The sequence below is a fragment of the Dermacentor albipictus genome, chromosome 8 (assembly GCF_038994185.2).
Source record: "Dermacentor albipictus isolate Rhodes 1998 colony chromosome 8, USDA_Dalb.pri_finalv2, whole genome shotgun sequence".
In the NCBI taxonomy this organism is placed as follows: domain Eukaryota; kingdom Metazoa; phylum Arthropoda; class Arachnida; order Ixodida; family Ixodidae; genus Dermacentor; species Dermacentor albipictus.
This window is the reverse complement of record NC_091828.1, coordinates 102,276,696-102,296,477: the sequence shown is the minus strand read 5'-3', so window position 1 is coordinate 102,296,477 and position 19,782 is coordinate 102,276,696. Positions and strand designations below refer to the sequence as shown.

At 49.0% G+C, this 19,782-nt stretch overlaps 1 protein-coding gene and 1 long non-coding RNA gene across 2 annotated transcripts in view; both read left to right on the top strand.

The window, feature by feature from the left end:
• LOC135913715 (uncharacterized) overlaps positions 1–15,511 on the top strand; it is a 38,376-nt gene extending 22,865 nt beyond the window's left edge. The window contains exons 5-11 of the mRNA XM_065446312.2: positions 527–615; positions 2,017–2,196; positions 3,567–3,704; positions 6,759–6,814; positions 9,145–9,281; positions 10,704–10,831; positions 14,235–15,511. Coding sequence (XP_065302384.1) covers positions 527–615; positions 2,017–2,196; positions 3,567–3,704; positions 6,759–6,814; positions 9,145–9,281; positions 10,704–10,831; positions 14,235–14,411 — 905 coding nt within the window. The 3' untranslated portion in view covers positions 14,412–15,511. The remainder of the gene's footprint in view (positions 1–526; positions 616–2,016; positions 2,197–3,566; positions 3,705–6,758; positions 6,815–9,144; positions 9,282–10,703; positions 10,832–14,234) is intronic.
• Positions 15,512–16,692: 1,181 nt separating this feature from the next.
• On the top strand, positions 16,693–19,782 carry LOC135913698 (uncharacterized). Its single transcript, XR_010568095.2, has 2 exons — positions 16,693–16,981; positions 18,613–19,782. It is a non-coding gene; the product is annotated as an uncharacterized lncRNA (long non-coding RNA).

Below are 19,782 nucleotides of genomic sequence, written 5' to 3'. Positions count from 1 at the left end.
ATGTTCTTGTTTTTTGTTTTACTCCTTTGAGTGAGAGACGGCGACACCCTGACGTGTTTTTGCTGGCTGTCCAGTGATGACGTCAAAATCAGGATTTGTCTCGCCTAAGCGCCTCGTTTGGACTTGTGAGCCCTAGATTCAGTGTCGCGAAATCGCGACAAAAGGCTCGGAGAGGTTAACCGATTTATTTATTGATTGATTGATTGCTTTATTTATTTATTTATTTATTTTCGTTTTCTAATGCTTTCGCATTTATTACACCACTCGGGCAGCGAATCCAGAATTCAAAATGTCGGCGCGTTTGAAGAGTGAATGGGGAGGGGTGTGACGTCAAGGGTCATGTGAGGAGCGCCGAATCAGAGCTGGTAGATTGGTGGGAGAGAAGGAGGCGCCGTGCCGGCAGTCGTGGAACGAGAAAGACAGAGAGAGAGAGTCGATAAAAGAAATGCTGACGCATTGTGCAGTCGCTCAAGTCTAAAACGCGTGCTTATCTCTGAGATCTCTTATTCTTGCGTGACTTCCGCAGTGATGGCCCACTGCGACAGGAGGGGAGAGGAGGTGCTGGTGGGCGACGCGTCCCACATCTTCCTCTGCGAGCAGGGAGGAACGGCGCAGGTAAGTGCTTTTTACCGTCATCTGACGAAACTGGCAGGCGGAGTGAGATCGATCAGCTACGATGCCATTCACAATCGGCTGCGGTGCCTTGTAGTGTAGCCGGAACAAGCGGATTAAAAAGCCTGCGTAACGTGCACACGAACACTGGTGACTCAAAACTATTAATAGTACTATCTATACTATTGATAGTTTAGTCGTTATCGAGCTATCGATGCTGCACTATGTCGATGGTATCGTACTATCGATCGCACTATATCGATCGTGCTATATCGATAATGTAATATTACGCGACGAAGCACACGTAAACACTGCAACATAAACTGGACGATCGTTTCCCTGATCCGAGTTGTATGAGCTTGCCGGTGGTCAGTTTTAAGGGAAAATGTCTTATAACACTAGCCAAGAATGGTAAAACTATCGATCGCACTGTCAATAGCTAACTGCTGCAACACTATCGACATCACTGCTATCTAAAGTCATGTTTCTGTGCACTTTATATCGATAGTTTCATGGCGAAATATCGCAATATTATCAATACCAGCAGCATCGATAGTCTTTACTCTATCGGTAGTTTCGAATAACTATAGATACTATTGACATCCATAGCCAATACACGATAGAGTGCCCCACGCTGTATCTAGTATATGGTTTGCCGACGTTTCAATGCGACATCAATTCGTAGGAAACTCGCTAATCTTCGTCCTTGGCGTCAGTGCAAGCGGGTGTATCGCGGATGCAGTCAGTGCAAAGCAGAGGCATCGGTGGCCCAGCATCCGCATGACTGCAGCACAGGGTGGTGTATAGGCTCTATGCAAGGTGCTGCACAGATGTAGATGTACACAAAGCCGACTGCTTGATAAGTTGCAGCTGCGCAGTGGCGTAATCAAGGGCAAGCACGCCGGGCACGTGCCCCTGCCCTCCTCCCCCTCACTCTCCTCCCTCGAGATTTCTGCGTTAGTACGCCTCCTCCCCAGCCCTCCTCCCCTCAGCCTCTTCGGAAAAAAAATTCTGGCTACGCCTCTGCCAGTTTTCGTTCGCTAAAACGCTCTCCGAAAATGAAATCAACAAAATGAAATCAAGAAAAAGAAATGGGCATATGGGCAGGACATGTAATGAGGAGGGAAGATAACCGATGGTCATAAAGGGTTACGGACTGGATTCCGAGAGAATAGAAGCGTAGCAGGGGGCGGCAGAAAGTTAGGTGGGCGGATGAGGTTAAGAAGTTTGCAGGGACAACATGGCCACAATTAGCACATGACCGGGTTAGTCGGAGAAGTATGGGAGATGCCTTTGCACTGCAGTGGGCGTAACCAGGCTGATGATGATGATGATGATGATGATGATGATGAAAACGCTCTCCAACTGTGCAGCGCACTGAACCGCTCCAACTGCTCGACGCAGGTGGCCTCGGTGCACAGCTGGGCCGTGCCGACTCAGAAAGACGGCCGGCTGCTCATCGAAGACCTGGAGTCTCGCGTCAGGTACCGCAACATACCCTGCCCCAAGACTGCGCTGCTCTGCCTCGAGAACACGCACAACTTCTGCGGGGGCACCGTGCTCCCCGTCGACTACGTGGAACAGGTGTGCTCGAGGGATGGGATCAACCTTGGATTTTTATTGCCAGCCTTCATTTTTTTTTCTTGCTTTGCAAAAAAGAAGAGTCAATGGAAGCATTTTTTTTTTTCAGAGTGTATCACACATTTTGGGTGCGATCTTGTACGCGTTCCACAATAGAACGGAGGCGGTGCGTTCTTTACGTCACGAAATAGGCGGTATGTTCCGTTCCGTTCGCCCGATAGCAGACGACACGGAGTGATTGACAGCAGATAACACGTCACAATTGACGTCATGGCGTTCGGCACCGTTGAAATTGAAGAATCGTATTTGGCTCGGTGGAACGAACCGCCTCCGTTCTATTTTGGAACGCCTACAAGATCGCACCCATGTTTTCCGCGCGCCGCGAGGATTGGGTCGCGTGTGTCACGTGACGACCTCCGAGTGAGCGAGTGAAGAAACCTTACTGCAGGTCACGGCGAGACGGTCACGTGACCTCTCACCGCCACAGGTTCCTTCCAAGCGTCTATACGGCTTACGCGCACGGAACACGCTGACCGGACGTGGTACTTTTAGCAGCACACTGTCGCTTTATTCAACGCGTGCAAACGCGGGCCCGAGTTGGCCTCGAAGAGGTTCGTCGAAGACGAGCATAGACCAAGTGGCACCTACCGAGTGCTCCTAGTCGGCGTCGGAGAGTTCCTTCGCACAGCGGTACCTATACCTGCAGTCCCGCACGTACACAGTAGACCCACGTCGACGTGAGAGAGGTTCGTCGAAGAGCGACACATACGTACAGCCGTGAGAAAAAGTATACGGACCGGGGATTGCGCGATAAAACTCAATTTCTCCTCTGTCTGCGAATGCAACTTGAAATTAAAGACTGCCGTCTAAACTTGGCATTACGAATTGTCCAGTGCACTTGTCTGTTTCTGTTTATGCATGTTAATTACGACGAAATTCTGTTTTTTCGGCGACCCTGTGGTCCGTATACTTTTGCTCACGGGTGTACACATTGCCATACACTCGGCTACCCCAGTTAGCCCAGCGGTTGGTTTCGAACCCTGCTACCTAAGCAGAGCCAGCCGATGCGCTGCCCGTTCGACCATGAACCATAACCAGTGACCCACGTAGGGGGAAAAGACTGTTAGGTACATACAAACACACAGCCCCCGGAAAGAGCGTGAAGTACCCTAAGAGCGCAAACGCATTGATAACCGCTGGCTCCAAACAGACAGATTCAAATAGCGATACTTGGACCTTCATTTTCTCATCTGATAATCAAACTGTTATTTTGAAATGACTGCCTGCAGGGTTCTTAAACAATGCTTCGCTAGTCTAAATTGATTTTATTGTTTCGCTTATAGTGTCCCTTTAAAGGTGCCCTCCGCGCGCAGGCCTCCCGGTTCGCGAGAAGTCACAACATACCGCTTCACATGGACGGCGCGAGGATCACCAACGCGGCGGCGTACCTGGACCTGCCGGTCAAGGACCTCCTCAGGGACTGCGACTCCGTCATGATGTGCATCTCCAAGGTGCGTGCATAGAGTTTCTCACCACATCACCAAGAGGGAAATCTGGCGCTGCTGCGCTGTGGTATGCATGGGAATGCCCGTATATTGTGGATTCGGATTGGCATCGTTCTCGTGGAGACAGGACACCTTGAAGGCGCGCTTGGCAAGTACCGTTCCGTCTGTCACAATGATTCATTTTCTACTAGAACAGCACGTAAAGAGTTGTTTTAGCTTTATTATTACGCGAAAACATGTTTTGCTTAACTATGAGAACTTGTTATTGTGTGTACGACTACATGTTGCGTAAGAAGTATCAGCGGGCCGCTAAGTTTGGAGGACAGACGACAAGGTTCGCGCTCGCTTTGAAACAGTTGGTCGTCTGTTCTTGCTTTTCTTCGCTTGGTCATGCATCGTTGGTGAGTAAAAATGTAATATGCGTGAATGGAAACATTTTATGAAGATTTTACTTTGAGAACGCGTTATTTGTGCAGCCATATCCACGTTTTAGACGAAGCCTCTTACAACACCAGCCAACACGAGCCTCGCAGACACATATACCGTCATTCCCATGACGGCACGGTGCCCCCTTAAGAAACTCCCATAGACGGTGGCGCCAGATTACCCTCTAGGTATTATAGTGAGAAACTCTATGGGTGCGTATACAACCAGCGCGTGTCGCGATACGGGAGAACGCGGCTGCTTGTATACAACTATAGATGCGACGCAACCAGCGCACGAGGGATAACGCGCGCGCACGGCTTGCCGTTTTATAATAGACGTCCCCCAGCAAATAAGCGGCCACTCGAAAACGCTTTCGTGCGAAAGAAAGAAAGCCACGCGCGTGTAATTTTAAAGCGAACACCTTCCTCTGGCTCTTTCGCCCGTTTTTTTTTTGTTTGTTTGGTAGTCAGGCTGGCACCGCGGATGCTCTCGCCCAAACTGAGATCGAACAGCAGCAAGTATTATATGGCTCTTTGAGACGATGAGCAAACGAGAACAAGGTGAAAGCAGGAATCGAAGTTTCGACAAGTGGACTTGACTTCTTCAAGGCCTTGAAGAAGACAAGTCCACTTGTCTAAACCTTGGCTCCTGCTTTCACCTTGTTGTCGTTTTCCTCATCGTCTTGAACTTCCATCTCCTGTCTTTCCCCCCGTTTTCCATAGCTCTTTCAGAAACACGTGCTGTCGCGCGAAAGCTGTGGGGGGGGGGGGGGGGGGGGGCGTCGGAAGGTTTGGGTGGCGTGGTGGAGAGCTCGGGAAGGACTGCCCTCCTCTTCTCCCGGCCGCAACCTCCCCGCCGTGGTGGCTGCGGGAGAGTACTCCGGCGGCGGGAGAGAAGGGTGTCAGTTAAAAATAATTATGTGGTTTTACGTGCCAAAACCACTTTCTGATTATGAGGCACGCCGTAGTGTAGGACTTCGGAAATTTCGACCATCTGGGATTCTTTAACGTGCACCTAAATCTAAGCACACGGGTGTTTTCGCATTTCGCCCCATCGAAATGCGGCCGCCGTGGCCGGGATTCGATCCCGCGACCTCGTGCTCAGCAGCCCGACACCATAGCCAATGAGCAACCACGGCGGGTGAGGGTGTCAGTCGGACAGGTTGCTTGCGGAGGAATATGAAAGTGTATGAACGGAAGCGGTGCAAGGCGTAGGCTCCCCGTGTAAAAATTGAAGCAGTAGCTTTTCAAAGCTTAACGATTTGATATGCTAATTTTTTCTTGATACACTGCAGGAAAGGTACAGGAGCTAAAGGAGCGCAGCGCCTGACACAGGACGCTGTACTTATGGCGTACAGGGGTGTAGAGGTATTTTGTAAGAGCTCACCCCGTGGATGTACTCTTACTGAATAATGTAGGAGTCCACCTGTAGTCCAAGGAGTCCACCACTCTTACAGAATACTGTACGTAGTCCAAGGAGTCCATCTAGTGGACTCCTTGGACTACCTAACAGTGCTGATTGGCTGGGCTGGGGCATGCTTCAGCAAGACGCAGGGACTCCAGCAATCAGCACTTCAGAAGCAGACGAAATGGACATGTCTACTAGGTGGACTCTTACCAGAATACTTCCCCCCACCCCCTCCCAGTTTTGTACATCACGTGAGATGGTTTGCTAGGGTGGTGCTTGGCTGACCCGGGATGAAAGAACGATGCAATGCGACCGGACAAAGCGCTGACTTTCAAATGATGACGGATTTTATTAGGAGTACGGTTATATATATATATATATATATATATATATATATATATATATATATATATATATATATATATATATATATATATATATATATATGCCAACCGCGCGCCAGTTATAATGTATGAGGTGGTTCACATGCTGTAAAGTTTGCAGTATAGCTCAGACAGACAGACAGACAAACAGACAACAGACAACGAATTTTATGTAATCCTGAGGAGCTACTGTCAGGACCTCCTAACGGGAGGCCATTGTAGCCGCTGGCCGCGCCCACGTAGAGGACAGAACGCCGTGACGCTCCGCCCTTTCCTGGGCCCTCTTGATAGCCTGGGTTTGATTTTGGAGTACCGTGCTTCTGATGGCGTCCTCCCATTCGGCTTCGCTGGAGAAGTCGTTAGGCAACGCGGGACATCGCCAGAGCATGTGAGCCATAGAACAAAACGTTTCACTGCAGTCGGGACAACTAGGGTCCACATCCGAGTACAGCCTACTGAGGAATCCCAGCGACAGGAAAGATCCCGTCTGCAACATTCTAAGAGTAGCTGACTAACCTCTACTGAGCTTCGGGTGAGCCAGAGGATAAATTCTCCGACCAAGTTTAGTAATTTCATTAAATGTGAGGAGTGGATCGTTCTGCTGAGTCCCTTCGTGCCCCTCCGGAGCCTCTAGACCGTTGCGGCTCAGCAAGACCATTTTAGAAAACTATATGTCATGCTAAATAGGTTCACGCCCCGTGAAGTAATAATGAAGACGCGAGAACAACATCTAATCGCGTTGGCTTATTGTTCACTTGATCAGTCCGTAGGTTGGCAGCTCTTTTCTCTCGAGTATTACGAGTTACGGGACAGTGCCTGTAACGGTTGCTTCTTGTTTCTGCAGGGACTCTCGTGCCCCATAGGGTCCCTGGTGGCCGGGTCTAAGGACTTCATATACAAGTAAGTCGTGGCAGCGATACGCACTTCGTTGTTTGTAGACAAGGAAGCACTGAAAATGTAACAAGTGTTCCGATTGCCTACTTCGCGCTTGCAACATACATGTTAAACAACTTGTGCAGCTGGGCCAGCAGATATTTCTCACGCTTTTGTTATGTATAGACAAAATTTTTTAACGCTGCAAGGCTTGCCCCCAATTGATTATCGCTATCAATCTTGCGTATACACTTCAATTATTTAACGCCCTGTGGTCGTTACTTTTCTGTGAGGAACGCTAAATCACACTAATACGTGCATGCGGAACGAAGATTATGGTTCTTGTTTAAAGCCTAAGCAATACCCAAAGGGAGCAAATTTTTCTTAGCGCACGTGCATTATGTCTGTTTTCGAGTGGTTGGGCACTCCAGAAACTCTGCTAAGAAAGGCAGTCGTGGAAACTTCTTTTCGATGTATTAACTGCTTTTATAATTTTTTTTGTATCCGACAACCTTTTGATAACATTTTCGTACTCTCTTAATGGAGTACTTTCACCCTCATTCAACCTGCTTGGAGTCAATGGACACACTCTGAGAACAGTACACACCCTTTGGGGCGTATATTTTTGTCCCACAGCAATAATCGGCATCTCATCGTGCGTGGCTTTCCTTTCTGTAACATTACGTGCGCCCTGCACTTCCAGATCACGAACGGCTTGCGCGTTATGAGCGTGACATAGCATTCTTTTGGCAGGGAAGTAGCGAGCGCAGTTTCCAACAAAGGAGACGCAAGCAAGACAGATGAAGATTATTGCTGTAGGACAAACATGTGCTCGAAAGGGTGCAAAGCATTTTCGCAGTGTACACTCTTAAGCAAAATTACACCCTTTTGCCACACAACAATCGCCATCTGTCTTATCCGCATGTCCTTTCTTCAACGCGGTGAGCCCGGTACTTCCCAGTAACGAACGGCATGCGCGTTATCAGCATGGCACAGCATTCCCGACAGTAAAGTAGCGGGCTTGGCGTTTCCAAGAAAGGAAACGCAAGAAGGCAGATGACGATTATTATCTTATGACGGTCGTGTGGAAAAGATGCATCCCAAAGGGTGTAACTTTGCCTAAGAGTACGCCATGGGATAGCATGAGGTCTGTCAAAAACGGAGTCAAATAAAGGCTAAACATTACTAACACGCAAGCAGTTGACGGTTTACTTCCGTTGTTCTCGTCTGTCGGCAGTAGTATACAGCGCAGAAGAGGGAGGCAGAAATATTGTCTTATTTATACGGTCGACGATGTACGCATGCATGCGCGTACGTCGAAGACGCATGCATGTACGCATGCATGCGCGTACATCTCTCTCGTGATCGTCTTAGTTGGCGATGTTCCTTCCTAATTCAAATATGCACCATCTAGCCCAAATGGATGTTGTCCTGAGCGATACAGTATGTGCGGCAGAACCCTCGCTGTAACGATTTCATCGGAATAGTAAATATACTTCGGTTTAAGCGGTCTGTCGTTAAAAGCGGGAAGTCTCTAAAGGAGTCATTGTAACGCAGGACGGGGGCGCTCATCACACGTGCGGAAGCTTGTAAAACGTACATCGAAACAAAGGCGCACCCGATACCCGGGACCCAACAGCGAAATTCGGCTGACACCCATGGCCGGCTGTCTCGCCTGTCAGTGTTCATCACATGATACTGTTCGAAAGAGCTGCCGCCAGGCGGCGGAGTGATCTTCAGAGAGTTCTTTACCACTCAAGGTTGATACGAAGCTCGAAGGCGCTTCGAACTTCGTACCAAACGGTACGTGGCAGTGTTCATAAATAACAGCACTAAAAAGGAGAGCAAAACGAACACATTCGACAGGATCGTCCATCATCATCATTAAAAACATTTATTGGTATCTGCAGGATCTTTTGTTGTAGTCCGTCAGGGCATTCTTGAACGCTCTTGACTTGGTTTAGCCTGGGTGGGGACCTTTGTCCAGGGCACCGTGCTGTCGTATGTGTTCTTTTCGTCCTATTCTGTAGCGGTGTTACGTATGAACACGGTCGAGATCAACCAACGGGCCCACATAAAGGCGTTGTCGATGTATCCGGCATCATGGTCGTTCCGACAATCGTTCTAAAAATGCGTACACCGCGCGGCCGGGACTACGAAAACTTCGAATAAAGAGATATTTCGAATAAAGAGAGTTCGTTATAACGAGCGGCCGCTCTAATTCCGATAATCGTTCTAAAAATGCGTACACTGCGCGGTCGGGACCAGGAAAATTTCGAGTAAAGAGATATTTCGAATAAAGCGAGTTCGTTGTAACGAGCGGTCTCTCCAAGTGATCGAGCGACTGTGACGTGCAGGGTGTCCCGAGTGCGCAAGTGCCTGGGCGGCGGCATGCGCCAGGCGGGCATCGTGGCCGCGGCGGGCCTCGTCGCGCTCCGGACCATGGTGGCCAGAGTGCACGAGGACCACGACAACGCGCAGAGGCTCGCCAGGGGTAAGACGCTATATATATCGGCCCCAACGTTGAGGGCCGAAGTCTAGTAGCGTACAGTGAGGGGCTAGATGGTATATGACAATATGAGAACAAAGTGAGCGCCTGTGTCGTGTGGTTCTTTCTCTGTCTTGTCCTTTTTGCGCAGTTTTTCTTTGTTCTCATATTGAGGGCCGAGCCGGATATTTCTTGGCCGTGCCTAACTGCCACAGATGTCCAATATCACACCAGCTCCAAAGCTCCTTGTCAACCTCTGGGCATGTTTTAGCGCATACCTGTCAGTGCGAGTCGGGTTAACCGACTGACGCGCCATCTGTGTGCGGCAAGGTGAAACTCGTGGTCACCTAATGCCTGATAAAGAGTGTTTGAAATCAAAGGGTTTCCTGACTATAAGGGAAACAGCGCAGCAGCGATTCAACCGGCGCGGAAATGCAGGATAGTAGGTGGATTTCCCTATGATTCGGCATGGCTTCGTTGAAGAAAACAAAACGCACCTTCTTTTATAGATGGCGCCAAGAGAATGGCGGCCATGACGCATTTTTGCTTCCGCAGTCACTTCCGGCACGTGCTGTCCGCACAAGTATAGCCTTCGAGATCAGTTTCTATTACTCTGAGGGAGCCGTCGCCGGAGCGTAGAGTTGGACCCCGCCTATCGTTTCTTGTGGTTCAGCTGTGTTGCGTGCTTGTCATACAACATCTCTTGAGAGCAGTGTAGCGTTAAACATTGACAACTACTTCGCTTTGTTATGTAACATATACTGCATAAATGAGTATAGACAGTGATGAGTGTCGCTATATAGATCTGGACGGGGCTCTTGGGCGGTGACACCCACCAAGGGTTGCCATGATATTTAGGTACTTTGAAGAATTCCTTTTCATTTGTAACGTTCTCAAAACAGTGCGATGCTAGAAATTAGAGGGTGAACAAGGACAATCGTTGGCATGCAGCAAACTTGAGATGGCAATACACAGTTTTAGAGCAAGGAACCAGAAGGTCGCTCGAAGCAAAAGGGCCAAAGCTTTTAGGCAAAGCCCCCCCATGCCTGGATTATATGTACTATATCTGTGTACTATATCCGTCATTACAGTGCACTTTACCACCATTGGCAGGCTAGTTGAAGCGCTGTATCGGCAATTCGCGTAAATGCAAGTGCCATACTTCCTTCCGCTATAATTTTAGAATGACACTCGATGCTTCAAATGGCAAATACAGTAAAACCTCGTTGCAGTGAACCCGCATATAGTGAACTAGCGGCTATAACGAATATATATATATATATATATATATATATATATATATATATATATATATATATATATATATATATATATATATATATATATATATATATATATATATATATATATATATATATAACCGAGGTGTATGAGTTGCGCACTTCTGCGCTATCTGGTTCTTTGCAGGCGTCAGTCTGCAGGGCAACCCCTACATCGGCTTGGACCTGGAGACGGTGCAGACGAACATGGTCGTCTACGAATTTCGAGACACGAGCCGTCTGTCGCCCCTTACCTTCTGCGAGCGCCTCAACAAGGTTACAATATCTCTCTATTGGAAAAATGCGAGTCTTTGTCAAAAGTAAACGGGGCTATACGTTGTCTGCGACCGCCGTGCTGACTAACGGGATGCTTAAAGGTGTTCCTGTGGAATGCCGAAAGTTTCAACGCCCTGCGGAATGAATTATCGTGTCCTGCATGTATCCTGTATTATCCTGTATCCTGTATCATGCATTTTCGTGTCCTGCAAGTCAGGAGTGTCATTATGTAGTGTCACGGGAACCGCAGCAAACAAACAAAAAAGAACGGGATGATTCTTAAGGTCGAGTGCATGTTCTTCAGGGTCTCTTTCTGACAGACTTCCAGTAATCTTTTTGCTCAACGACATCCAATATTTCGTTAAAAAGTGTGTAGTTTCCTTTCATTGGTGCTCTAATTGTCAATATGTAAATCAGGCGGCTGTAAAGAAAATCACGTTTTTTTTTTTTTGCAGACAGGTGCACATCGCGTTTTCTTTGTTTTTCTCGCAGATGGAGAAATATTACGTGGTGCACAGTCATATGGCATTTTTTTTTCATATCTTCAGGGCCTGCTCTACTTACCGGGAAAACAAATAAAAAACAAACAAAAGAACATATAATTTGTATCTTGTTAGAAACACCTCCCCATTTTGGCGTTACTATTCTCTACAAATGCCCAATCGGCACCTTGACAATTCGAACAGCACTTAAAAAGCTGGATTATAACATTTAATTAAATAATTGGACGTATATGACTAATCAAATACTAGAGTGTTTTTTTTTTACAGGACTGTCAACAAGCCTGAGCAACATGCACTTGTTCTTATTCCCGTAGAACAATCCTTTTTTAATGATTTGGTTCCTGGTAACTGGGACATCCGCTATAGTGAAACCGCAAAGTAGCCCGTATACTTTTGACAAAGGCTGTACATCATTCGTTCGCATGCGCACGTTCGGGAACAAAAGTTCTCGTGGCCACGTCGTGTCGCAGATTTCTGTTCCCTTGGTGTTCCTTTCCCTATCCTTCTCAGAGCCAAACACAGCTCGGACATATTTTAATATAGCTTTGCAAGTCGGTTATATTATCGACTGGTATATTACAAACGTAAAAAAAGAGAGAGAGGAAAGAAACTTTTTTAATGCCTTAGCATTAGGAGTGTCAAAGTGAAACAACAAAATACAAAGTGTATGTGTGTGAAGTGTGGGGCGCCAGTCACGTGGTAGAGGTAAGTGTTTGTGTGTATATCTATCTATCTATCTATCTATCTATATATATATATATATATATATATATATATATATATATATATATATATACATATATATATATATATATATATATATATATATATATATATATATATATATATATATATATATATATATATATATCTGAACGAGAAGCATGAAAACCGCGGGGCTCTATTTTTATGAGTCACATAAGAAGCCGACAAAGATACCCAGGACAGCCTAGGGGAAATTACTTATACTCGTTATTTGAATTAAAAAATTGATAAAATATTGGAAATGAAAGTTGATCAAAAAAGCAACTGGCCGAAGGTTGTCCCCTCATGCATTTTGTCGTAAAAACGAAAACTGTTTTCGAGGCCCATGAACACACAGGTGAAAGTGTAGCATCGCGTAGCATCTTTTGGCGTGCTGTTGCTGTGCACGCTGGATTTTCCTAGTCAACGAGTGGTATTCGAAAGACACCGTCACGGCTGCTTTTTCGTCGCCTGTCTATAACGACGGTTATACGTGACGGTTTATAAAGGCCAAATCGGCGAAGCTTTTCACCAAGGCTGGCGGCATATAAGACTGCGCTTGAAGCAATTTCCATATATATACATATACGGCTCCGCACGCATCTGGTCTTATAAATCGCGGACAAATATCTTACGCAGTCGCTTTCTCGGTTATTCTCGGGAAACGACTGAAGGTAATGTGCATCACTCGCATGAGGATGTGGCCAGCAACTTTTCCGACTCTTCAATCGTTCGTCCGGGCTAAATGGCTACTATAACAATGATGTGGTATAAAGGTTATCATAAACAGGGATGAGGTGCCTCAGACAGGCTGGCCAACGTTTCGACAGGAGGATCTATCTCCACGGAAGATAGATCAAAGACGCCTTCGACTAAGACAGGTGCTCCTATCGAAACGTTGGCCAGCCTCTTTGAGGCACCTCATCCCTGTTTATAATAACCTTTATACCACAGTGTGCTACTCCATCTGCCTGCCCCCTTCTTCATTTATGGATTATTCTAACAATGATGTGATTAACGATGGTTGGACAAGGAATGTCTTTGCAGCCAACGCTTCGATAGGCGACAACGCTTCGTCAAGAACCGTTAGCTGCCCTGACGAAGGTCACCCCGCCCACCCCCTTTGCCGAAGCGTTCGCTCCAGCGATATTCCCTTTTTAACGCGATAGCGTTAAGGAGCTCGTGTCGCAGAAAAGCCGGTATCGTCGGTGTCGGCGTCGGCGTCAGCGTTTTGCGGCGTTGACCGTGAGCGATAAATCACGGCATGCACTCCATAAATAAAAAGCAACTTCCAAGATGGGCTGGGTGGGAATCGAACCAGGGTCTCCGGAGTGTGAGACGGAGACGCTACCACTCAGCCACGATTTCGATGCTTCCAAAAGGTACAAACGCGCCTCTAGTGAATGCGGTGTTGCCTTCGAAACGAGCCGTGGAAAGTTATACTGTGGTGTATATCGGTAATTATGAACATGTAACTTACAGAAGTCGCAAATACACGAGTAGCGAAGCGCGTTTCGCTGCATTTCTTCTGCGCTTTCCGCACACGGAGAGCCATCTTGCGGCAAACACAGAAGACCCCCTCCTCTCCATGTACGGCGCTGCCCCGACAGATGGCACGCCACGCGCGCATTGGAGCTGTCGCGGCTCGCTCCCTCTGTAGAATCAAGCGTCCTTCCTTTCTTTAGATCACTATCTCTCTATCTCTCTGCCCGTGCCGATCACGGCGTTTGGCTGGCGTGCATCATTTCCCCCTCCGGGATACCGAGTTCTTTGGTTCGCTCCGCTTGCTCAGGCGCACGTTTCGTTGCTGCGCCGAACGCCGCGTTGCTCGACCATATGGCTCGACGCTCACCGCGTCTGATGCGGGGCGCCTCGTAAGTGATGGCTGCCCTGTAGCCCATTGTCTTACACCCATTGGCGGGTCGACGGGAACGCTATCGCGTTCCACTCTTGAAGGCGAAGCTTAAGCGTCCTCCAATTTTTTCGACCACGGTTGATCGCTTAAACTCACGCCCCGGGGGTCTTCCTGTGGACTCGCGCATATCGCTTGGCTCGATTGACACGACGATTGAACTCTTCCACAACACTGCCGAGGTGCAACATTTCGCAGTACATGGTTTTGCTTTTTGATGTTTTTCTTTTTGCCCCTCTTTCAGGTCACGCAGCGGGAGTACGATGACCTCCAGCAGGCCGTCACGGTGAAGATGATCCCCATCGGCCTGACCAAGGCCCGCGCCGTCCTCTACAACGGCGTCGGCGCGGACGACGTGGACGCGGCTCTGGTCAAGATGCGTTACGTCATCGAGGAACTGTGCCGGTCCGCCGGTGCATAGTCGTGTAACCATGTGGTCGCTACAACTGGAGACGTGCGTACACGCGGGCGTCACATAAACGCGCGCGCGCGTGTGCGCATGCGCACCCTCGACGAAGCGCACTTTCGAACGTTCGCGCAGCTCGGAACTGCTCCGAACGAAGTTTACATAGTTGGTATGGCACGACTGTGCACGGTGTACGACTGCGACGCTAAATGGAGACGCGATGGGCACAGGGACACGTAAAACAGGCGCACGTGTCTATGTCGTGTCTCTGTCGCCTCTATGTGGCGTCCATGTCGCGTCCAGGTCGCGTCCAGGTCACGTCCAGGTCGCGCCTAGGTCGCATCCAGGTCGCGTCCAGGTCGCATCCAGATCGCATCCAGGTCGTGCCCAGGTCGCATCCAGGTCGCGTCTAGGTCGCATCCAGGTCGCATCCAGGTCGCATCCAGGTCGTGCCCAGGTCGTGCCCAGGTCGCATTCAGGTCGCGCCCAGGTCGTGTGGCACGTTATCAGCGCGCAAAAATCACATACAACACCATACAGTAATATACTTGTCGCAGTGGCAAAAAGTCTTCAAAGTCGCGGTGTTCCCTAACATATCCGAATGCCAGAGCCATAAACCGGTCCCTCGTGAATCCGCGGAGGCCTTGGATTTTCTGGGGAAGGATGCCGACTATCTTTTCGACACCCCCTTCTCTGCGGAGTTTGATTGGTTGGTCGATCGGGATTCAGTTTAACGTTCCAAAGTAGATAACTCTGTGGTATACGCTATAGCGGAAAAAAAAAACATTCGAACTGATTCTCTACAAATGCCCAATTGGCAGCTTGACAATTCGAACAGCACTTAAGAGGCTGGATGGTAACATTTAATTAAATAATGGGATGCAAATGACTAACCAAATACTAGCGTTTATTTATTGTTTTTTAGTGTGCACTTAAATGTTCGATGCACGCGCGGCCGCTCTTGCATTCCACTCCCATCGAAATTGCAATTCGATGGCGAACCACCGACCTTCGTGCTCTGCAGCGAGACCCCCAGCCACCGCTCGGGGTCTCCAGGTTGGTTCTACCAGCCATCACAGTTCTGACGTAATAAAGAATGTCACCGTCACATCTGTTATGCGAGTAAAATTGTCAACTGCGATGTTTCTTTCTTGGCTCTCACTGCAGCTCACGCTGCATGATACTATATGCGATGTTCGCAGAGCAGCGAAGAATTAAGGCATCTTAAGCGACGTGTACCCCACGATATCCGCCTCATGACAAAAGCCGCTACTTTCACACCTGTGTGAATGAAGGACACAGTTAACGTACGGGACACTCCCAGGTCGCTGAGAATGAAAACGGAAAACTTATTTTTTTTTTTCGTGACAACGGGGTAAGAGCAACGTTGCTTTTACGGTTGACGAGCTTCCACTGGTAAACTGACAGAAAGGAACCGGGGCCCGTAGCCACACACAAAAAAGAAAAGAAATATTACGCTAAAAGCGTTTGTAAAAAGCAGATTCGAGACGATGGTGATGGTAGACGGCCAATGACATGCATGCAGCTCTTATACGAGCAAAACGCTTTCTGAATTTGGCCTATCTACAGGGCCGCATTCACAAAGGCTCTTAATTACGCCACAGTTGTTCGAATTCCTGTCAACCCTGATTATTGACATAGTAGCAAAGACTGTCCATCAAAGCAAAGACTAGCAAAGATTAGCCAATGTCAAAGAGCGCTTACGAACGAAAAGCTCTGCGAATACGGCCCCTAGATCTTCGAACAGACTATGGTCCTTGCCGTCCTGTTATCGTGTTTCTCGTGAAAGTTTCAATAACTTTCCCCCTAAAGCAATATAGAGAACGCATGTAAAAAAAAATACGCAGAAACTCCTCTGGAAGGTAAGTATGCCAAACCATTACGACGCGGTGAGGTGGTGGTGATGATGATGATGATGATGATGATGTGTCTGGCACATATCCCCTCACGGGGCTTGGCTAACAGTCGGGCAGATTTTACATATGTACTAAGCGAACAAATTTAGGAATCCATAATGTCGAAGAATAAATCCAGGCGAGTAAAATCCAGGACGATTCTAATCGAGCAGTCCAATAATTTTAATAATCTAATAATGACATGATAATGCATAACAATCTAATGATAATATAATAAGTAATATAATAATCTAACAAAACAACTGCGTTCTATTAGAATCTATTCGAATAGTTTCTGATAGAACGCAGTTACAGTTTGCAAACGGCCAGGTATCGCGCGAGACGCAGCCGATCGAGCGCGCGAGAGGGAAGCGGCCCGAATCGACGACAAAGAAGAAGAACAAAGAAGAAGGAAGCCTCGGCGGATCCCGAACCGCCCGCGGGTCAGCCCCGAGTTGGCCGTCGTCTTCGGTGGACGTCCGAGGTCCCCCCCGAAGACCGCGCGCTCTGAGGAGACGTCGGCGTCGTCGTGAGGCGCGTGAAACTCCACGACCCCTCGGGCCCCCCCCCCCCCAGAGTCCTCCCCCCCGGGGACCGGAAAGAGGACCAGGCAGCCGCTGCCCCCCATGGAGACCGTCCCGCTAGCCGACCAATCCTGCCACCGCGCAGGTGCGCATTTTTATTTATTTATTTATTCATACCGTCAGCACAAGCCAAGACAGGAGTTGCGCTTACATTGTTATCGAACTAGACATAGTATACGTTTAAACAATTCAGTAGCAAGCAATCACAAGGTACATAGTACATGTTTGAACAATTCAATAGAAAGCAATCAGGATAGGAAGGCACAGCATGTAAACAAATATGAAGCAATAAACTACATGAGTAACTATTAACAAGTTATAGCACTATATGGGTCTAACGTATAGGGTAAAAACGACGCGCGTCAGCCTTCTTCGAAACGAATGGGAGGTTGCATGTATAATATATATGCAGGTTCTGTCTCAGCACGACGAAAAATGTTAGGCGTAACGTGAAGACAACGGTGTGTGTTGGAGAGCGAGCGGAGGCTACGGATATTCTAGTTGACATTAAGAGAACAAAATGGAGTTGGGTGGGACCAAGGAGGTTACATAAAAACTTTCTTTAACCTCCTTGGGTGGGACACACGTAATGCGAAGGGAAAGTAAGCGAGGGTCTACAAGTCAGCTGACGTTAAGACCTTCGCATAACAGATCGCTGGGAGAGCTGGGAGAGAGACCTTCGTCCTACAGTCGAAATAATAAATAGCCCGATAAACATGATGCAGGCTCGCCCTTATTCTTTGCACTGCGGCGGCGTAGCCAGGCGAGGGGGAGGGGGGAAGAAGCCCGTTCCAGGTCACTTATGTGCAATCACCCCCCTCCCCACCACCATAGGGTCCCTCGAAAAACGTTTCTGACTACGCCCCTGCAGGGAAGGCCATATAGGGCTCGAGTCGGTCATTCGTTGACCAGAGCCTGCAGCGTGTGCCAGTCAAAGGACGGAGAGGGCTCGCCCACTGTGTGCCACTGATCCTTCCGCGAAGCTCCTATTCGGTCGGGGTGGGGAACAGGGCGATCACTGGCGCGGACAAACAATGGGCGAACCCTCCTCCTGGCCCCCTCTCTTCGCGTTGGCCGATATACCTTCGCACCACTGCACGCAGTTTGTGAAACGGAGTACAGGGGTGAGTTGGAGCATCTGGAGGCATCCTTCGAATTAATTCAGAAGTGTATAAAAAAGAAAGAGTACACCGATTCCCGACCGAGGCGAGTGCATTCCGACGGGTTATCGGCTCAGGCTAAAGGAACCTATATATGTCGTCAGAATAAATGTGGAGCCCCCCCACACCAAACCCCCCCCCCCAAACTACGATGTCAGAGGTGTTGATATGAGACGTTAAACCTAAAGCCCCTCAAACTTCGTAAAGTAGCGACACTCTCCTCCTCCGCCTTCACTCCTCCTCGTTTCTCCTCTCTTTCACGCTCCCTCCTCGACCGTGGCGCCGCCGCTCGAGCGTAGCAACGGCGCTAACACGCACTCCTCGCCACTCCGTAGACGCTGCTTCTCGAGCGAAAATGGCGCTGAAGCACTACTCTAAACAAACGAAACCGGCGCGAGTGCCCACGTGATGCCATTGGGCCAATAGCCACGCGGCGTCGGCCAGAGCGCGCGAGGAGGACGCGGCATTGTTCAAAGCGTGTCGCTACTTTGCAAAGTTTAAGGGGCTTTAGTTAAACTCCCTAACACCCATTTCCCTCTCCTCCTCCCATACGCAGGAATATCGATAAACGATTTCGGCGGAGGCGTGTACCTCTCCCGGTGGCCACCGTCAGCGACGACCGTTGTTCAGCCGCTCCCAAATGAGGACGACACCGCGGTGCTGCCCTCTCCGTGCCAAGCCCCTGCCACGTCTACCGGTGAAACGGGACAACCATCGCTCTCGCAACGCGTCCCGAGCGCGTTCTTGCCTTGCGTCCACGGTCATCCTGTCCTGCTACCGCAGCTGGTGCTTCACGGACCGAGGAACAAGAAGCTGCCGTCCCGCTGCCGCCACTTCACGAGTGTGGTCCTCCATTTCGTAGCGTCCATATTCGCCCTGAACCTGCTGCCTATACTCGCCGCTGCGCTTCTACGACGCTACCGCAAAGCCAGGCTTCTGCGGGCGACGGCGCTGAAGCCGACGAATCGGGGTCCGTACACTGCGACGTTAGCGCCGGGCTGTCCACAGAAGAACAGTCGACTACGCGGCGGGGGCCGGCATGCCGACTGGTCGCCAACTGAAAGAAACGCCAGTCAGCTTGCTGCTATCGAACGGCGGCGACGTCGGCCTGGAGGTAGTCGTCCCAAGACCACGAGACAATGCGGTTGTCAACCGGCAGTGACCTCGTCGACCATGTGGTGACTCCACGCTAATTAGCGTATAAGCTGACTGGGCTAGTTGGTTGACCATGGGCAGTTCTGCACCCTGCTGCCACTGCTGGTGCTACGCGTGTAGAAGTCACTATGAGCCATAGCCTGAGCTAGGCTATGTGTCAGCGAGCCGGCAGAGGAGGCCAAGCGATCCCTGCACTGCTATCAGAGTTTGTGTTGTTTTCTTGACCATCAAAAACTGTTCTTTTTAAGGGCACAAGGAATACCGGTTCCTGCGTGAAGTGGTAGTGATAGCATCGAGTGTCTGTCGGGGCTGCTGGCGCGCTACAGTGATTGACTGCAAAAACTGATGTCTCATGTCGCGCACTGGTGACGTGGCAGCAACGTACAGACGTGGGCCACTGGCGGAGCTTATGTTTTTTCTTCTTCTTTTTCTTGGTTTTGACTTTGTTTTTGTTTTCTTATATGTAGTTGAATGGGGAGCCATGAAAAAATTCTTTGCATTTCTTTAAATTTTTTTTCGCGCCCGAACGCGGAGGTGTAAACCAATAAAGAAAGTGTGTGTTGCCTATTTT